Source organism: Protopterus annectens, chromosome 1.part2 (assembly GCF_019279795.1).
Source record: "Protopterus annectens isolate FY-2018-M chromosome 1.part2, PAN1.0, whole genome shotgun sequence".
Lineage (NCBI taxonomy): Eukaryota > Metazoa > Chordata > Ceratodontiformes > Protopteridae > Protopterus > Protopterus annectens.
The window spans coordinates 936860008-936879861 of record NC_056727.1 but is presented as its reverse complement, the minus strand read 5'-3'; the positions used below and the strand labels follow the sequence as shown (position 1 = coordinate 936879861).

Below are 19854 nucleotides of genomic sequence, written 5' to 3'. Positions count from 1 at the left end.
TAAATGATGGCAGACATTGAGTTTCAGACATCATAACCTTCAGAAAAATGCATGCTAAAGCAAGACCTGTTATTCTATCAACTGTCTTAAGTTTATACAAGAGCAATTTTTAGTACTGTTTGCATGTTCCCCCAATATATTTGGCCTTGTCCAGATTTCCTACATTAAGAGGTTGAGAGGTACGTTCAAATAAATCGTTTTATAGAATTAGGAATATCCAAACCTCTCAACTGTCCCCAATTTTGGCTCAAAATGTTGCTCTCCCCCTAATAATCCCTCTGTAAAATGGCAATTTTTGAAGAAAATGTGGAGAGTTTACAATTATAAATAACTGTAATGATTAGAGTTATAGATCACTTTTATTTCAGAAATGCATGTAGATGATCTTATTTTGTGTGGTTCCCTTAGTGCAGCCTTGCTGTCTGCTGACATCCAGCTCAGTCACACCGATACTTTACTTATCATGTGTTCTGCAGTATTCTTAGAGTTGGTAAACAGCATCAGACACTCAGTGTCCAGTGTCTCAATCTGTGTATGCAGTTGGCGCCCATGACTTTTATCAAGAATAACACCTTGGTACACATATATTGGATAGTCAATCAGGCATTCCCCAAAAAAACATCAGCCACAATAATGTCCCTAGTGGGCTCCCTGCTACCACACTTGAAAAAGTTATTCTGTGCTGAATCTGTTTTTTTTTTTTTTTGTTCATGATTCCCAGCCCTAGACTTTTTATTAAACCTTTTCAAGAGGTTATGCACTTTGACATGGCATACATATCCAAAGTACTTTGTACAGATGTGTTTTCTGCCATCCATCCCTTTCATTATTTGATTCAGATTATCCAGTTATCAAAAGTGAATACAGCAGGATAACTGATGTGTCCCTGCAAAGACTGATGTTTCCTTCATTTGCCTCTGTTTATATACTTCCTTTTGTGGCTGTGGATGGCATAAAACCATAAGTCTCAACGCTTTTGATATCAGAGGTTTGACATTTATTACTGGCAAATTAGACAAAAGAAATACAGGTGAACTTTGAATTTTGTTTACTTCTGAACATTAGTAAAGAAAATTAACAAATGTATTGTGTTTTATTATACTCAACCAGGGGCAGAAAGAGTGAAAGTTTTTGTTCTGGATGATATAAGGTTTGTGTCAGAGATATACCTGTTAATTTAGGAGGTACGGAAAATATAACTTAAAATTTAGGCCTGAAAAAGAATATAAGAAAAATTACACAGACTGTATGCTGCTAATAACAGAAAAAAAATGGAAGATCAAACAGTGAATGTATTTATTGTAAATGTCACCCTTCGTTACTTAATGATACAGATTCTTTTATAGGTACAGAGGAGTTCAGATGATCTGATGAAGAAACCAATAATATTTGGTGATTTTCTGGATATGAATGTCCCAGTCAGCAGTAGAACCTATCAGCATATTCTGAATCACAAGAAGCTTGGCAGTGTACTAGAAGAGTATCGAATGAGTGCAGATGCATTACGAGCAAAGGTGATCTTTCTATGAATATTGATATCAGTGCTGTGATGTTGAATGTAAAATGAGTTATATTGTTTTAGCCTGCCGCACATTCAACTGAAAAAAAAAACTTTAAAACATTTTAAGTTGAGGCAGATTTATTTAGTTATTTTATTTTCATTTGTTGACCTGGAGATAGTCTGACTAGGCAAAACCCCTTTTCAAAGGAAGCCCAGAAAGAAAAGCTCCATGTTTACAAATTAAAACATAAAACATTAGAAATATAGCATGTGATTCCAATTTTTAAAAAACCCAAAGTGGGTTTGAGAAATACAAAATGTTTTCAAAAAAATAGAAAGGCATGGGCAAAAGAAAAGAAGCAAATGTCATACATGAACAGGTTGTCAGCATGTACACCTCACCTCCTACTCCACCCAAACCTACATCCCACATACCTACATATGAGGAGCTCCTCACCAGAAACATAACCTAAACTCAGGAGACCTCCCAAACACAAACACAAGCATGTTTCATATAATACTTCCTCTGCAGAACATAATGCACATAATAGATCACATACCAGTGTCTCACCTGTCAAGCCCTTAAGGCAAAACCAAGACCACACATAGTAATCATAGGTGATTCCATCGTGAGACACACAGACATCTCTCTCACCAGGCTGGATAAGGAGAAGGCCATGATCAGCTGTCTGTCAGGTGCCAAGATCTGCCATGTCACACATGCACTCAAGTCTCTCAGCAGCAGGTACTGTTATGACTGTGTCATAGTCCATGTTGGTGTGAACAGTTTGAGGCATACCTCTCTGGACTATTTGATGAGAGACATGATTGAGCTCTTGGACTATGTGTCTCAGGCTGGTATGTCCCTATCCTTAAGCAGCATTTTACCTTCACCGAGGATGATGCCTCACTACAAACAGAAAATGATTGACTGTCATTCCAAGGAGATACAGTATCTGTCAGCCTGAGAATGAAATAATTCCAAGGAGATACAGTATCTGTCAGCTTGAGGATGAAATGATCGACAGCCCTCAGTGCTTTGCCAGAGATGGTCTTCATCTGTCACCCTTTGAATTTCGTCTACTGGCCAAGGCTCTTGCCACCCCCATAGTGCATTTTTTAGGCAATGTCTCAAGGACAAAATTCCTGATGTAAGAACTCCATCTAAGAACAACCTCAAGATTTTGCTGCTAAACGCTTGGAGTCTTAACATGAAACTGCATTCACTGGAAGCAGTCCTCACCTTGCAAGACATAGACATTATTACAGTCAAGAGATCTGGTTCAAGGCTGTGGAGAGCACCCCAATCATATCAGGCTACACCTCCTTCCACATGTTCAGACCACAGACTGAAGGCATGAAAAGTAAAGGAGGCGGTGTATCAATATTCATTAAAGATAAATACACCACAAGATTGGTTAGACAGCATGATTCCCTGGAGATACGTCAGGTGCAATTAACTGTTGGTAGGACACCTGTTCAAGTCATTGCCAGCTACAGGATCCCCTCCATGAATCAGGACACCCACTCTTCCTATTTGGATTTACTTGAGTCTATCAAGATACATTGGAACACCATGGTTTCAGGTGACTTTAACTACCCATCCATTGACTGGCAAAATTACTCATGCGGAAACTCACCTGCCCAAAGGTTCCTCGACTTCATTAACTGTAATGCCCTGGACCAGCTAGTTTACACCCCCACATGGGGTGCCAATATCCTGCATCTGGTGATTACCAATATGGGGGACCGCTGTAGTACCCCCACTGAGAGGTCTTCCCTGGTGAGATCTGACCTTAAAATCAGTGTCATTCTGTCACACCTGACCCCCCCCCCCCCGTAGCACAAACTAAACTAAAAATCTTCTCCAAAGCAGATTATAACCTCTTACAGGATGGTATAAATAGCTTCACTGCACCTCCTCCTTCAGATAGAACTGGCGACTATGCCAAGTTCTACACAAATGCTTTATACAAACACCTGAGCAACTGCATTGACTCGGCCATACCTGATATGAACAAAACAAGCTCCTCAAGGAAGAGCAAACCTGTCTAGTGAACAACTGTCATTAAAAGACTTTACAATAAGAGGAAGAAAGAGTAAAAGGGAATGAGTCTTAAACTGAAATCACTCCCTCCTCAGCTTAAACAAGCAAACGAGACTCCTTGTGAAGTCCTCCAAAGCTAACTATGGATCCAGATTAGCTTCCTCAACTAAGGACGACCATAAGATGTTCTTTAGTTACATCTGTAACCTAAAAGGAAAGGCTTAGATTTGTGATGAACTGGTAGTTAATGATACCACATGTATATAACCTGTGGACATTGCTAACCTGTTAGCCGACAGGTTCTGTGAAAACTTCACTCCCCTTCCCCACCACTCTTACCACAAGACATCTCTACCACCTGTCCTTTACCCTGTATCTCTAAAGAGCAGGTTGTGAACGCCCTCTCTCAGGTCAAAAACACAGCATCAGTGGGACCTTATAACATCCCAGGCTGAATCCTACATTAGCAATGCCATTGGGTACTGTTTTCACTTGTAGTTTAACCACACACTGGCTTTGTCTCAGCTGAATGGAAAAAGGCCACCGTTATATCCTTGTACAAAGTTGGTGCTTCCACTGACCACGGGAACTATAGGCCTATTAGCCTGGCTAGCCTTATCTGCAAGACCATGGAGAAAATCGTCATGGAACTTATCAACAAAGACACTGGTAACCTCCAAACACTTGACCCTACTCAATTTGGATCTGTCAAAGGGAGATCATGCCTGTTAAACCTGGTGGACTTCTTCAAGACAGTCATCAAGGCCCTTGATGAGGGGAAGTCTGTGTATACAGCTTGTCTAGACTTAGCCAAGGCTTTTGACACTATCCCCCACTCAGGCATAATTAACAAACTCACCCAGCTAGGTATCAACCCATATGCCATTAGATGAGTTGCTAACTGGCTCACTGATAGAACCCATATAGTCAAAATAGAAGAATCCACCTCCAACAGCAGACCTGTAACCACTGGTGTCCCACAGGGATCAGTCCTCGGACCTTTACAGTTTGGAATCTATTTCTCTCAAGTGCAAGCTAAAACTAAAGGTCTGTGGCTGACAAATTTTACTGATGACTGCAAACTGGGAACTGGGAGTGGTCATAGAATCTCCAAATTATGTCAACATCCTAAATGAGGATCTTACACAAACAAAAGACTGATGCCAAAGTCAAGGCCTTAAACTCAATGCAAGAAAATGTATTATCATCCCTTTTGGTAAAAGTGATGTTCCTGCCAACTAACACATCCTTAACAACACACTAAGTACGCAGTCAGTGGTGAGAGACCTGGGCACACAGATTGACAGCAACCCTACCTTTGATAACCATGTCTCAACAGTGGTAAGAAGGACTTTCTGTATTGCTCATCTCATATGTAAGGGCATTGTCTCCAGAAAAAAAAGAAGTTATAACTTCCATCTACTCTTCCCGCATCTGGCCAATAATTGAGTACAATGCCCCTTTTGATATGTACCTTTCCAAGCACCTGCAGCAATTGGAGAGACCACAAAAGTTCCTCACAAGGAAAATTCAAGGTCTTCAGCATCTGTCCTATTAGGATCATCTGAAATTACTGCCACTTTATTCTGTCTTATACAGACTACTAAGAGGCGGTATCTGCCTTCCATATAAGGCAATCTTTGTCCCTGCCTTACTGGAAATGCTGCATATCTGTAAGTCAAATGGTACACAGGTTACTTGCTCTGATGGCCTTAACCTGGTATGTGACATTAATAGAACCTGCTCGAGGGACATATTTATCTCCCAGAGGTTGCCACACCTTTAGAACAGACTCCAACTTCATGTCAAGCAAACCACCTCATTGGCTCTCTTCAAATGCAATCTGGACGATTGCATGGGTAACCCTAAATTCACCCCAGGGGTTCCACCTATGTCCCTCTTGGACAGGGGTGACAGGTGCTGATCAGAGAAGTAAGGGTAAAACTTAGTAACCTCCTATGATCCTATATAACATATACAAAAATTGGAGGCAGACATTCACATGTTGGCTATATATGAGCAGAAAAGAGGATGGTTATAAAAATAAATAGTTAGAGTGATGAGGTTGTATGATTATCCAGATGCAGAGCAGGAGAATAACCAGGAGTTGCTCAGGTATTGTTTGAAGTCTGACTTTAAATGATTTCAGTTTTTCTAGTTGTCATAGCTCAATCTGTGCATTGCTCCATGGTTTAGTGAAACAATGAATAGATGATATTAAGTTGTCTATCTCGCTTTCATTCTTGCCGGTTGAGTTCGGAGCTGATCCTCGGCTCTGACTCAGCCATCTTCAAAAGCTCGAGAGCTACATACTGGCTCGAGGCCCCCCCCCATATCCCATGATGCCTGGCGCTAGATACCCAGATCTTGTTTGCTGCTTCTGCTGCAAGGTTGCTCTACTGGCTCAGGTCGTATAAACTTTATTATTATAATTGTATTTTTCTTGTTAAAAACTGTATTTGTTAGTGTAGAATTAGTCGTTAGTTTAGTCTTTGGTATTGTAGCTAGTTTCTTCCTTAGATAAGTGTTACCCTCCCTCAAGAAACTCGTTTAAGTTAGAGAGTCGTCCCCCCCTTCTCTCCCTTTTCCTCAGAAAGGTTCTTTCTGTTTAAGTTAGAGGTTAACCTTTCTCTCTATCTCCTTTTCAAAAAAAAAAAAAAAAAAAAAAAGAATTTCTTCTATTAATCACTGTTAGTGTTTAGTGATAGTTTTCTGTAGTTTTTTTGTAGTAGTACTTATAGTGGGTTGTGGTAACTGTAGTGTGTTAACTTTTACTGTTTGGTTACCTTAACCTATCTGTGGGATCTTGTCCTTGGTCTTCCCCCAGGATGTCCAAGGATCCAAAACCATCTGGATTTAAGAAGTGTGACTCATGCTTTCAGAAGATGTCTCTGACAGATGGTCACACTTCTTGTGTTTATTGTCTGGGCGCTGTGCACCTGCAGGACTCTTGCTCAATCTATCATGCTTTAAGTCCAAGAGTCATGCAGGAGTGCAAAAATAAATTGATCATGAGGGGTATGCTTAAACCCCAAGATTCACCAGTGAAGGCTCAGCCCGTGAAATCTTCCAGGCCACCTAAACCATCGGCTCCCAGTTCGGAGCCGTCATTGGGTGAAGCCACACAATCTATCTCGGCTCCGGCTGGAACCGATGTCCCTCCCTCCCAGTCGGCTCTGACATGCTCTTCGGAGCCAGCTGAGAGTTGAAAGAGATCCAGGTCTCCTTCTTTGGAGTTGATACGTTCGGCTCCGAAGTCACCCCTGCTCCAGTCGGAGCGTAGTCATCGATCATCCCACTCTTCTCAGTCCTCTAGACTTTCGGACCATGACTTGGAAAGAGTGGTCAGTAGGCTGTTAAAATCACAGGCCCTAGCCAAAATGTTGTCCAGCCCTCCTCATCAGGAGTCGGCTCCGTCCACAGCTGTAGAGATTCCTCCACCGACTCATCCTATTAGCTCAGAGCCGGAGTTCATTGGGGTTCGAGTCATGGAACCGCCGGCGCCAATACCCTCTCTTTTGGTTCCATCGTCAGCTCTGATCCCTTCCATGGTACCTTCCCTGGAGGGATCTCGGCGCCGAGTCTCCCTCCTCGGCTCCGAGGGGGTGAGTGGCATCAGACCCTTGTCCGACCCCGCTCTCCCTCTCGGTGCTTCGGCTCAGGTGAGTTCGGCTCCCACGTCTGCCTTGGAGCCATCCCCCTCGGTGTGGGGAGGGCTTCTGGTTTCTTCAGAGCCTGAGCCTTCTCTGCATCCGGGCAGGGATGCCTTCGAGGTGATGAGGAGTGTACTGGCCCCTGAGTCAGTCCCACGATCGACCCCATCGGCTCCTCCCCCTAGGGTGCCTGCGTCAGCCTCTGCCCCTCTTCCAGACCCCAAGCGTGGGGATCCAGCATTCCAGGACACCCCTTTGGGTGTATCCTCCTTTTCTGAGCCATCCCCTGATCATTCAGAGGAGCCACCTCGCAAGAGAAAATGCAAGAGGAAGCATGTTGACTCCCCTGAGTCTGTCACATCTGATACAGACTTAGAGAAGTTGGAAGGTTCCACAAGATCCCCCTCTGAAGATGTCTCCTTCTCAGACATCCTTGAGATGCTTAGGCAGAGGGGAAACTGGACTACCCTAAGCCCTTCCAAGGATGAGTCAGTATTCCTGGATGTGTTTGGATCCCAACCTTCCACCTCCTGGGTGTCTCCGCCTTTTGACCCACTGATGTCTGTGGAGGCTCGGAAGGCATGGACGGCTCCAGACACAGTGGAACTGAGCCCTAGAAGGCCTGCCAAGTTCATTACTGCCCCACAGGACAAACAGTTCTTGACCAAGGGTGTCCCCGTTGATGCCATGGTGATAGCAGTGGCCACAAAGAAGGAGTTGGCTGAAACTTCTTCATCTGTCCATCCCCCTAACAAGGAGTCCAGGATGATGGACAGATATGGGAAGCAGATGTTCTCTTCAGCAACCTTCTCCATGCGGTCCCTGAATTACCTGTGCCACTTTACCCGTCTTCAGAGGGATCTCCTGAAAGAGCTTGGAGATACCCTCCAAGATCCATCAGCTGAGGGGGCCCAGGCTAAGGCAGCCTCCCAGCTGGCGACTCTTAATTCAGTGGTAAACTCCTCCATGAGGCTCATTTCGTATGCAGCCGATGGTGCGACTAGAGCCGCAGGCACAGGCATGGCCCTAAGGAGGCATGCTTGGATGCAGCTATGTAACTTTGCGGAACCTTTCAGTGCGTCTTTCACCAACACCCCTTTTGATAGTTCCTCTCTCTTCAGATCACAGGTGAAAGATACCCTTACCAGGTGTGAGCAGGAAGGCAAGACTCTCTCTGCCATAGGAGTCCATTTTTCCACTCCTTCGAGACCATATCCTAAGGGTCAGAAGAGTGGAAAGATGTGGTTCCGGAAATCCCAAGCAGCCTTGCTGGACACACGTGGTGAGTTTCCCTCCAGGGGCAGAGGAGGGAACAATAACAGGCGCCGCCCTCGTGGCAGAGGGGGTGCGCAAAACCAGGGCAGCAGAGAATCTTTCTCTGACAAGCCCTTCCAGCATTCCTGAAGGGTTGCCCGGCTGCTCACCTCTAGAGGCAGTCAGGGGAAGATTATCGCTGTACCCAAGAGCCTGGCAAGACATAACACAAGACAAATGGGTACAGTCCGTCATATCCGGAGGCTACAGAATCCCCTTCGTTCACACCCCTGTAAGGTCAAACAAGTCCCTTCCAGATGTTTCACCCAATCTAAGGGACCAAGCAGTGCAAGAAGTCTCAAAACTGCTAAGAAAAAGGGTCATCCAGCAAGCCCAGCAGACCAACAAGGATCCGGAATTTACTCAAGGTTCTTTTTGGTGCCAAAAAAGACAGGGACTGGAGACCCATTTTGGATCTCAGCAGACTAAACAAGTCTGTACAAAGAACGAAGTTCCAAATGGTCACGCTTCAGTCCATTTTACCCTTTCTGGGTCAGGACAATTGGATGTGCTCCATAGATCTTCAGGATGCGTACTACCACATCAAAATGGACAGACGCTCCCGAAGATTCTTTCACTTCCGGCTGGGAGCCAGCCATTATCAGTTCAGAGCTCTGCCCTTTGGTCTTACCACAGCCCTCAGGGTGTTTACCAAATGTATGGCAGTAGTTACCGCTCACCTGAGACTACAAGGATTCCAGGTGTTTCCATATCTCGATGACTGGCTCCTCACTGCTACCACCAGACATCACCTTCTGCGAGCCAGAGACTACACCATCGACACTTGCTCCAGGCTAGGTATCACAATAAATTTCAAAAAGTCTGCATTGTCACCCTGTCAATCTATCACCTTTATAGGCGCAAATTTAAATACCCAAGACATGTTAGTGAGCCTCCCACCAGACAGTGCGTTAGTGATTCATCAGCATGTCAAGGTTTTATTAGCATGCAAAAGGATTCAAGCCAGATTTGTCCTTCAAATGCTAGGTCTCATGGCAGCAGCGATCGTACTTGTCCCTCTAGCTCGTTTTCACATGAGGATTCTTCAGTGGCTTCTTTTCACCCAATGGTCCTACCAGCAACTTCCCATGTCTTACATGATTATGATCACTCAGGCATGCAAGAAGCATCTTGCTTGGTGGATGGTCTCCATGGCAGACCATTTGTTCTCCCCCCTCCAGTGGCTACAGTGACCACGGACACCTCCCTGATCGGGTGGGGGGGGCATTATCAGGGCAGAACAGTCCAAGGCACCTGGCAACCTCATGAGTATCATCTGCACATAAATGTCTTGGAAATGAGGGCTGTGCTCTTAGCGTTGCAGGCTATTCAGGTCTCTCTTCCTACCGGGACCATTGCAGTTCAAACTGACAATATGTCCATAGTGTGGTACATCAACAAGCAGGGCGGAACCAGATCCTACCCCCTATGTCGAGAAGCACTCAGACTCTGGCAGTGGGTGATCTCTTCCCAACGGTTTCTGATTGCAACGCACATCCCTGGGAGGTCCACCGTCATAGCAGACAGACTGAGCAGAGCAATTCTCATGCCTCATGAGTGGTCTCTGAACCAGGTAGTTGCGGACCAAATCTTACGCAGATGGGGCCAACCTTGTTGCGACCTTTTTGCAACTCCCTTCAACAGCAAGTGCAGCAATTTCTTCTCACTCCTTCCACTTCCCGGGCATTCCCCCAGAGACGTTCTAGTCTACGATTGGCCCCAGGGACTTCTTTATGTCTTTCCTCCTTTTCCCCTCATACCGAAGCTAATTCAGAAGGCTACCGTTTTGGGTTGTAAAATGATCCTCATTGCTCCTTACTGGCCTCGACAAATATGGTTTCCGTTCCTGCATCGCTATCTTCTCGAACAGCCTTGGACTCTGGACCTAGTTCCAGACCTCCTGATTCATCATTCGGGTAGGCTGCACCAATCCATGCACTCTCTCCAGCTCACAGCATGGTTGCTCCACTTCCAACCTTAGCCAGGCTCCCAGATATCTCTCCCTCTGTGCGTGAAATCCTTTTGTCATCACACAAGTCTACGACCAGAAAAACTTACGCTAGTAAGTGGAAACGTTTTTCTTCCTGGGTAGAGGCAAAAAGTATGGACCCCTTTTCAGCCCCCGTACACTCCATTTTGGAATTTCTCATGGAGTTCTTCCATGCTGGGTCCGCTTCTGCTACAATTAGAGTTCAGTTAGCTGCAATTTCAAATTTTCACATTGGCCTATCGGAAAACAATATCATGTCCCATAAGCTGTGTAAAGCCTTTCTCAAAGGAACCACTCTGCTCAGGCCCCCAGTGAGAGATCCTCCTCCACCATGGGATCTAAATTTGATTTTAGCTTCGCTAATTTTGCCCCCTTTCGAACCTGCAGCTTCTTGTTCACTGAAGTTCTTATCTTGGAAAACCCTTTTTCTGGTAGCTATTACTTCAGCCAGAAGAGATTTGGAACTACAGGCTCTTTCTATCTGTCCCCCATACCTAGTGTTCCACAATGACAGGGTTGCTCTTAGGACTAATCCTTCCTTCCCTCCTAAGGTCTCATCAGAGAGTAACTTGAATCAGTCCATAGACCTTCCTGTGTTTTTCCCTAAACACTCCAACAGGGCGGAGTATAAGTTGCATCAGTTAGATGTTCACAGGCAACTACGCTTTTATTTACATAGAACCAAAGACATTAGAAAATCAAATCAACTGTTCCTGTCTTATGCAGTAGGTAAACAAGGTCTTCCGGTCTCCAAGGTAACCTTATCCAGGTGGTTGTCTTCTATCATCACATTCATATACCAACTCAGGAATAAAGAATTACCAGTCAAACCAAAAGGTCACTCCATCAGGCTAGGTTGCCCATGGAATCTATTTGTGCTGCAGCTACCCGGGCCAACCCACATACTTTCATTTCACATTACAAGATGGATTTGGTTTCCAGGAGCAGAGCTGATTTTGGATCCACTGTTCTAAAGAGTCTTTTCCGATGAGCCACCCAGGATTTTAGGTGCTAGAGACGCTGTCCCAATCAGCAAGAATGAAGGCGAGATAGACAACTTAACATTTAGAAGTTATGTACCTACCATAATGTTCCATGTTAGTTGTCTTCTTCTCGCCTTCTTTCTTGCGTCCCACCCTCCATCTCCCTATCCTAGTGGACCGAGAAGAGTTCTTCTTGATTGAGCACTGGCTGAGTCGTCTCTGGCTATTTCCTTCTGTTTAGTAGTCTCCCCAGTAGGATTTATGCATTCTAGGATAGCATTCATTTATTATTATGTCTACAGTTAGACTTACCAAATGAGATCTGGGTATCTAGCGCCAGGCATCATAGGATATGGGGGGGCCTCGAGCCAGTAAGCAGCTCTCGAGCTTTTGAAGATAGCCGAGTCGGAGCTGAGGATCGGCTCCGAACCCAACCAGCAAGAAAGAAGGTGAGAAGAAGACATCTAACATGGAACGTTATGGTAGGTACATAACTTCTTTTTATGTGTCTTGCTGTAGTATGTATGCAGTCTTCACTGTTTCTTTGATATTTTACAGCATGGTAAATTTTAAATTTTCAGACAATAGTAATGGATCTCTAATTTAATTACATAAAAGCAATTCCTTAACTTTAGTAATTAAGATGTGAGAACAAAGCATGACCCATTCAAGGCAGTGAGTTCTTTTTCCTTTCCCCAAGACTAGTCTAATTTAGGAAATATACTACTGAGAATGTCTATTAGCTGCTCAGGGGATGCCTCTGCAAGAGCAGTAGTGGAACTGTCTGTTCTAAGTGAATGTTGAATGTTGCTCATTTTGTTGTTGAGGATAAATAATTCTAACATTTATTTATTTTTGTGTATATCCACATTCTGTGACTCTTTATCATTTGGAGATATCTAATTAACCAGCACTATTGCACTGATACAATATCCATTTTCAGAAGCAACTCACAGAAGATGCAGTTAATAAATAATTACAGAATAGCAGTAATAGTGGATGAGACATGTAAAAATTATGAAGAAAAAAATAATTAATCTACCATAAGGTGGAAGATGGTTAATGTAGAAGGCCACTGTTGTGTTCTTATCCCAGGTAGCATTGCATACAGTAATATTCTGATCACTGACTGTATAAGAGTTTCTGTTTTCACCATGTATCTGTGTGGTGTTTCCTTTGGGTACTCCAATTTCTTTCCACCACCACCCTATAACAACCTGTAATCACCTGGATAACAAAAGTGACATGAATGTATGAATAACGAAATGAATTAATGATTGAATAAACAAGTTAAACCTATGGAGCAGAGTGCTGTACTGAGCACCTGCAGTATTTTAGGGCCATAATCTGTAGTAATGTTGGGCTCTTTGACAGAACCATTTGCATGGGACTCCTTTCATCTCACATTCAAAGTGCATAATGATGCAGAGTAAAACTAAACTTCTGGTTTACCCTGGCTCTACTCTAATCTTTGTAATCCAAGTTTCTGCTTTCTATCTATCTGAGTGAATTGATTCGGGCTTTTGCTCATCTTAGTATCCATTCCTTGCCTTCCATCCACTTGGGTCATGAACTAGGATGTCCATCCTTCTTTGGTCTTGGTATGAGACATTAATCGTTATCTGATGATAGCATGGATCATCTGGGCAATCTGGAGTGACCTTCTGGTTATCAAAGTTCGGCTACCTAACTTTTGGTCAGAGGCTGTTAGGGTGGCTACCATGCCATATTTGGTCTTTAGGTATTCTACTTATTGTTTGTCCAGTGTCTGATGAATACATGAACTCCCACTTCTTGTAGCATTGTGATTTGGTTGCCATTTGTAAGTGTATCTATTGTAAAATCATATAAGTTTTTACTACAGTGGGCCTAAGTATGGTTCCATGGCTTACAAGGGTGAAGACCTGACTATGACCCAGATGGCCAGAGATTGATTAGCAGCCCAGACCCTAGAGGTACCAGATAGAGGAGGGTGTGAAGGACTATCAGACACTGGCTCATCTATCCTGGGATTTGGGAGATGGTCTGGCTTACTGCAGTGCCAGCATGTATGGAGAGAGAAGTGCATAGCATGCAGCATCTGTGCTGAGGATATGCACTTTGCTATAGCAAGCCACATTGTGTGGTAGTGTTCATGGTGTTTACATAGGAATGTGTGTGCCTACAGGAGAAAGCATTGCATCCTTCAAGTTTGCAAGCTTTCATGCCAGCTACCATGGGAGGGTTTAGGGTTAGATAAGAAAAACTTATGGTTATCTGGATGATGACCTTTCTCATGTCTGTTCCCCACATTTGTAGGACAGCTGAGATTTGACAGGTAGTAGGCTATAAAATATGTTTAGAAAAAAATGTATGGCTGCCTGCATGGTGACCCCCATCCATGAATGGCTGTTCCCCACAATTGTAGGATAGCTGATGGTTAATATGTAACGGGATAAAAAACATATAGAAAAAAAAAGACATTGGACCTGTTATGTACACTTTGAAACAGCATGTTGGCAAAAAAATTACTGATATGTTAATAAAGGTCTCAAATTCCATTTAAGAAATAGAATGTCTGATATCTTATTTGTAAGGTTTTTCTATACATGTGCAAAAATTATTATTTTGTGCTGCAATTAATTTTTATCTGGGCTTAACTAGCAATGTATGGCTAGTTGATGGAGTATATAAAGGAAATACTTCATACAATTCTATTACATCAAAGTTTTAAACTTTTCTTATATGAATTGTGTCTTAACTATCCCTTGGTTATTTATTCAGGCGACATATTTCTTGTGAATATTCCCCTTAGAAGTGTACCTGTTTACTTAAATGTAATTAATTTCTTGCAGACCATTTTAAGTTAGTTTTGAATAAGTATCTACCAGCAATGAGTGAGCATCCATCTGGCAATTTAGCTCAGAGAATTAAAGTTATGAGCTGTTAATAAGCTTTATCCTCTAGACTGTGATTCCCTCATTTTGTATTTGCCTACTTTGGGTCTATGAGCAGGTGGCTTAACTAAGATAGTGCTCCTGTGTCTTCCCTGAAAAGAGGTCCTTTTGTGAAGCAGTTTTCCAGATTAACATTAGTGTAAGAAATATGCTGTTTATAAAAGAGTCTGCAAAGGCTAGTTATGTGTGCTGCCATGGCACGTCTGGCCATTTCCGTGGCGCAGTAGTACTGGCGGTGGTACACTCCCACCCATTTGGCTTCTGACGTACTTGCAAATACGTCATTTGATTTGTTTATCTATGCCATGATACCTCATGTACAATTTCATTTTCACCATGCTAAGGTTCCCCTCGTGGATTGCCTTCTATATTCTCATCTACAAGAACACGGAGTGACTACCCTGGATGTATACAATTGTATGCCTTGGTACAAAGACAGCTGTTCTGTTGAAGCTGAAAAGGTGATTATAACTCATTACTGCCTCTTGACCATCTTTTTACCACTAGTTTTTACACCTTAGACAACATAAGATGAGTTCATGTCTTCCTGCACATCTTTGTAATTTAAAGGGCAGTTGTGACAGTTAAGTGTTTAAAATCTTGGTGCTAACATTGCTGAGTCCTGAAATGTGGAGACCAAATGTCAACAAATCTGGACTTTTAAATCTTTTTTAAGTCTGAGACTGCCATTTCATGGAATACTGTTTGCTCCAGGTTATGGTGATCTTGGAATAACTGTATGCAATTTGGGATGTGAGGGCTTGTCTCTCATATCAGGGGTGCAAGAGGATCTTGGACTCCTGCAACAGACAAATTTAAAGGAGAAGAGCGATACTTCATAGTCATTCCTGTCTTGTATTTTTTGTCTTTTATTTTCAGTTTTACAGGACTAAGCAATGTAAGTCTTGAGATTTCAATATAGAAAGTGTGAGCAATGTGCATCTAACAGATCATCGGTGCAGAGTTTCTTTGGCTTTGCCTATGATTCATAGGTTTTTAGGTAGTTACTGGGCATGTTGTTAAGAGATTATTGGGAAGTTTAGGCAGAAGAACCCAGAAGAGTTGAGATGCATTTGCTACCTCAGTCATGGAAGCTATACTAGATACCCCAAGGGTGCATTTGTGATTACTCATCTAGTTTTCAAGTTTGCCTTTAATGAGGCAAAGTATTGCATTGTTTGATGTACAAGAGAAGCATCTTCGGTAGTCAGGAAATACACTGGGTTATGTATCTATAACACCAACAGATCCTTTTTATGTGTAGATGAAGATTAAGATCTTTGGTATGAGTATAGTGGTACCACAAGTTTTGTGAAGGTGAATGAGGTTGGTAGACAGGGTCTTTTATAGCACAGAAGGTCAATCAGAAATCACTATACATTAGCCTGTATGAAAAAGAGTAAAAAGAGGGGGCCTTTAGTCTTGATGGATAGCATAGGGAGCTTATTCCAGTAATTTAAATAATTAGCAGTCTTTGGGCTGTTTTTAATTGTCTAGATGTTTGGAGAGGTACACACTGATTATATTCAGTTGTGGGCCTAATGAAGGATGTACAGAGAGGAGTTAAGAATTCCTTGCTCCTAGAAGTGCTATCCTAGGACACTAACTGAGTCAAGCAGAATATTTTCTTTACTGTAACTGGAAAATGGGGATCAATTATCGGCTGTTATTTAACAAAAGTATCCACATCCCTAATGACAGTGTCAGTTTTAATGGGAATGTCCTTTACATGGTACAAATTGGAAAGCCCTGTGGCTTGTTACTTTAATTTGAAACACACTGGCCAAATTTGTGGCTTTTAGGCTCCTCCACTTGAGAAGGTATATGTTTTTTTCAAGAGGTGGTAAATCTGTAAAACATTTGTTACAGTGGAAGGAAGAATATTTATTTTAAATGGTATGTAATTATTGTTCGTTATTTTTTCCAGTAGTAATATAATCTTTGCTACAATAGTGTAAAATTCACACTGTGCTATTTATCCTGTTTGCATTCTGCATTATTATGCAGCTTAAATTGTTGTTCTTTTTGCATTATTATGACATTTACACTGCTTTTGTATTTCATTTTTTAAGACCTTTATATTTTGACTTGTTTTGATTACTTCACTGTGTAGCGTACTATATCTCCTTGTGAATGTGAGTCACAGCTGCAAAGGGTCATCAGACCAACCTACCTGTTTAGGTAACAAATAGTAAACAGATACATAAATAAATATGCAGAAATAACTTATTAGTTAATTGTTACTAATCTATGACTGGTTCTTCTTGTTTACTTTTAATATGTTAGCATTATTCTATGTTCTTTTAACCTCCCTGAAGGCTCTTTTGCCAAACTGCCAGGGGTAATATTTTACGTTTTTAATTATTGTCAAGTTTTGTTATTTTATTCAGTTTACATTTTCCATGCAGTCACTTCACACTGCTTTATTAACTTCCTGTAAGTCATTTCCTACAACTTGATCTTTGACAGTGTAAAATACATTTTTTTTATATTTCTGTATATATTTCTAAGATTTATATGTGTATGAACATCACAAAATAAAATGCAAGCCAAAAAGTCAAAAAATATAAAATTCATTCGAATGTGGAGTGGCTATTGGCACATTCACTATTTCATTATTTTTGTTTCATTTTTTAAGGCATCTTATATGTATAGTATGCACTGCTTTTACGAAGTTAGTGATGTATAGATTTATATATAATTTTATAGGTGTGTTCTCTTTAAATACTAATTGGTATGTATTAACAGAATGGTATATATGGAATGAGTAGCAGGTGTGTATTTTATCTGATGAAGTCTTGTTACTAGATGAAAGCACTCGTTTTGTGTACTTGTGTTGGTGTATAATAAAAGTTTATTATTGCCTCAAATGGTGGCCTGGGTCCTTTTATATTTTTTGACTTTTTGGCTTGCATTTTATTTTGTGAAGTTTGCGGTGCATTGGTATCCAGTTGTCTGCCTTTTGGGGTGGAAGTATCGAGTTGTCTTGCACCTTGCTACTCTCAGTGTTACTATTATGGAAGATTCATCTAGCGACTCTACAATTTTAGTGAATGATGACCTTAGTAGTTCTGACAGGGCGGTCAGAACAGAGCGTGAAGTCATGAGAGTCCGGGAAGAAGTTGCTTCAGTGAAAGGAGACCTTACCAGGCTCATTGAACTGTTGAGCCAGAATGAACCAGGAGGTGGCGCTCCTATTACTGAGTCTATTACTTCGACAGTTCAAAAAACTTCAGCAGCGATGATGACGTCATCTCCATGCTCAGAAGGTACGAGTAATGGTGGATTTTCGACGGTAACAGGCGCTGCAAAAGAAAGTTTTGTGTTTAAACATGGACAAGTCCCCACTGGGCAACGCAACACTTCTTTCAACATCTGGACTAAGCAGGACAATGATGGGCGTGCTAGCATACAATCAAGTTCCAACAAACGAGGTACTGTTTCATTAGTTCAACAGTCTTACAGCAGTGGTAACAGCTCTGTTAACACTGCTAATAATGTGGAAACAAATGGAATGTTAAACAATACTCGTTTAGCTCCCCCTTTATGTTTCAAAGAAGTGATGGAGAGGAACTATGAATTTGACATTAATTCCACAGAACTTTCTACTAACAATTATGGTAGTATACAGGGGGAAGATTATGATGATGTGCTAACTTTAAAAGAAATGATTTTTCTATTTGAAAAAAAAACTTTTTAAACTGAAATGTCTACAAATAGACAATGGTTATTTACAATGTTGTTTGAATCATAACATTATTCCACAGGGACTGAGATTTTTTTAAGTATCCCTTTGGTATAACATATACTGAAGCAGCTTTAAAGGATTTTCACAGCTTGTTTGATAAATGTGGTATGGGCTTGATTTCACGTTTGATTAAATATAATGATGTAGCTCTATCAAAGTTGATTGATGAAACTAATAGTTTAAATGCTGATATTACTAATGATATTTTGTTTTCAGAATATGAACAGTTGTATAAAAGGGTTTTGGCCAAGATTGATAAAAGGACTCAAAATATTTATAACAAAAAGCAGAAAAAGTTTGCAAGGGACAAACAACAGTATGGGGTGGGTAAAGCCTATCCAGGCCCACTTAGGAATTACAACAATAAGGTTTCTGGAAAGATATATTCTATCCAGAACAATAGGGACGATAGGGAAATAAAATATGTTGAGAACAGAGTCCCTACACATGAAAGGCATATATCAGGAGACATGGCTACACATAGGCCCCTAGATTAACTGGATTCCTTTCCTGAACAAAACGAGACTTTTTTAGCACTAAGAAGGTCAGAGCGACTAGCAAACAAGATCAGGTATCCCTCAGACCCAGGCCACACATCAGACACATATGGGATGAGTTATGGGTGGAAGAAGGTAGTGAGGAAGGGGAAATAACAGCAGTTGATGATACAGAAGGCATCCTCAGTGAATATAGGAGCTTTAAAATTTTCAACTACACATCCACTATTTTGACCAAGGAACATTTTGTTCTTTTCTCTAAGGGATTCAAATTTGTTAAATCAAATTACGTGGATATAGCCGATCTTTTAATAGATTTCAAACTGTATCTTAGAAAGCTGAACTTAAATATTTTGTTTAATAATAATAAGAAAGATAACAGCATTAATGGCCCCTCTGTGCTGGTGAGAAGTAGTACATAAAACCCACCTCTCCAGCCGGTTTTATTAATGTTTGAAAAAATAGTTACTGAGGAAATTTATGAGGAATATGCAAGAAATAAATGGAAGGCAGGACACTCCAATTTAACAACAGATGAACTGAATTTACTACATGATTTACAAGCTCAAGGAACTTTGTGCATTATGAAACCCGATAAGGGAGGGGGGGGTTGTACTGTTTGGTTTAGAGGAATACAATAATGACATTATGAATATCCTTCTTGACACCTCCACATATTCTCCGGTTTCGAAAAATCAGATATGTATAGCATATAGGAGAATTGATTCATTATTGGAGGAATATTTGTTGGATGATAGGATAGATAGCAAAATTTATAATTATCTAAGACAGACCTACCCACTCTACCGAATATTTTTGGTGTGCCCAAAATTCATAAATCCATTAGAGAGCCTCCTTTCAGACCGATAGTGTCAGCTAAAAATTCAAAGACACACCCTCTGGCAGTCTATATTGATAACTGCACTAAAGAAATTGTGGCCAAAACAGCACATCTTATAAAAGATTTGTGGGAATTTTTAAGTAAATTAACTAAAGATTTATGGACTCAAAGTTGTAATTTCTTGACCATAGACATTAAAGATCGTTTTACTAGTATACCCAGGATTGAAGGACATGAATACTTTGCTGACAGTCTCCATAAGTACTCTACTCTTCCTAAAGATAAAATGTCCTTAACTTTAGAACTTATGGAGGTGATACTGGATAACAACTACATAAATTTTC

General features: G+C 41.4%; 1 protein-coding gene across 1 annotated transcript in view; it reads left to right on the top strand.

Annotated features, from left to right (window-relative positions):
• The window catches only part of DNAH14 (dynein axonemal heavy chain 14), a 2550346-nt gene that overhangs the window by 148265 nt on the left and 2382227 nt on the right, over positions 1–19854 (top strand). Inside the window, 2 exon segments of the mRNA XM_044060213.1 lie at positions 1347–1491; positions 18813–18830. Of these exon segments, the coding sequence (XP_043916148.1) occupies positions 1347–1491; positions 18813–18830 (163 nt within the window).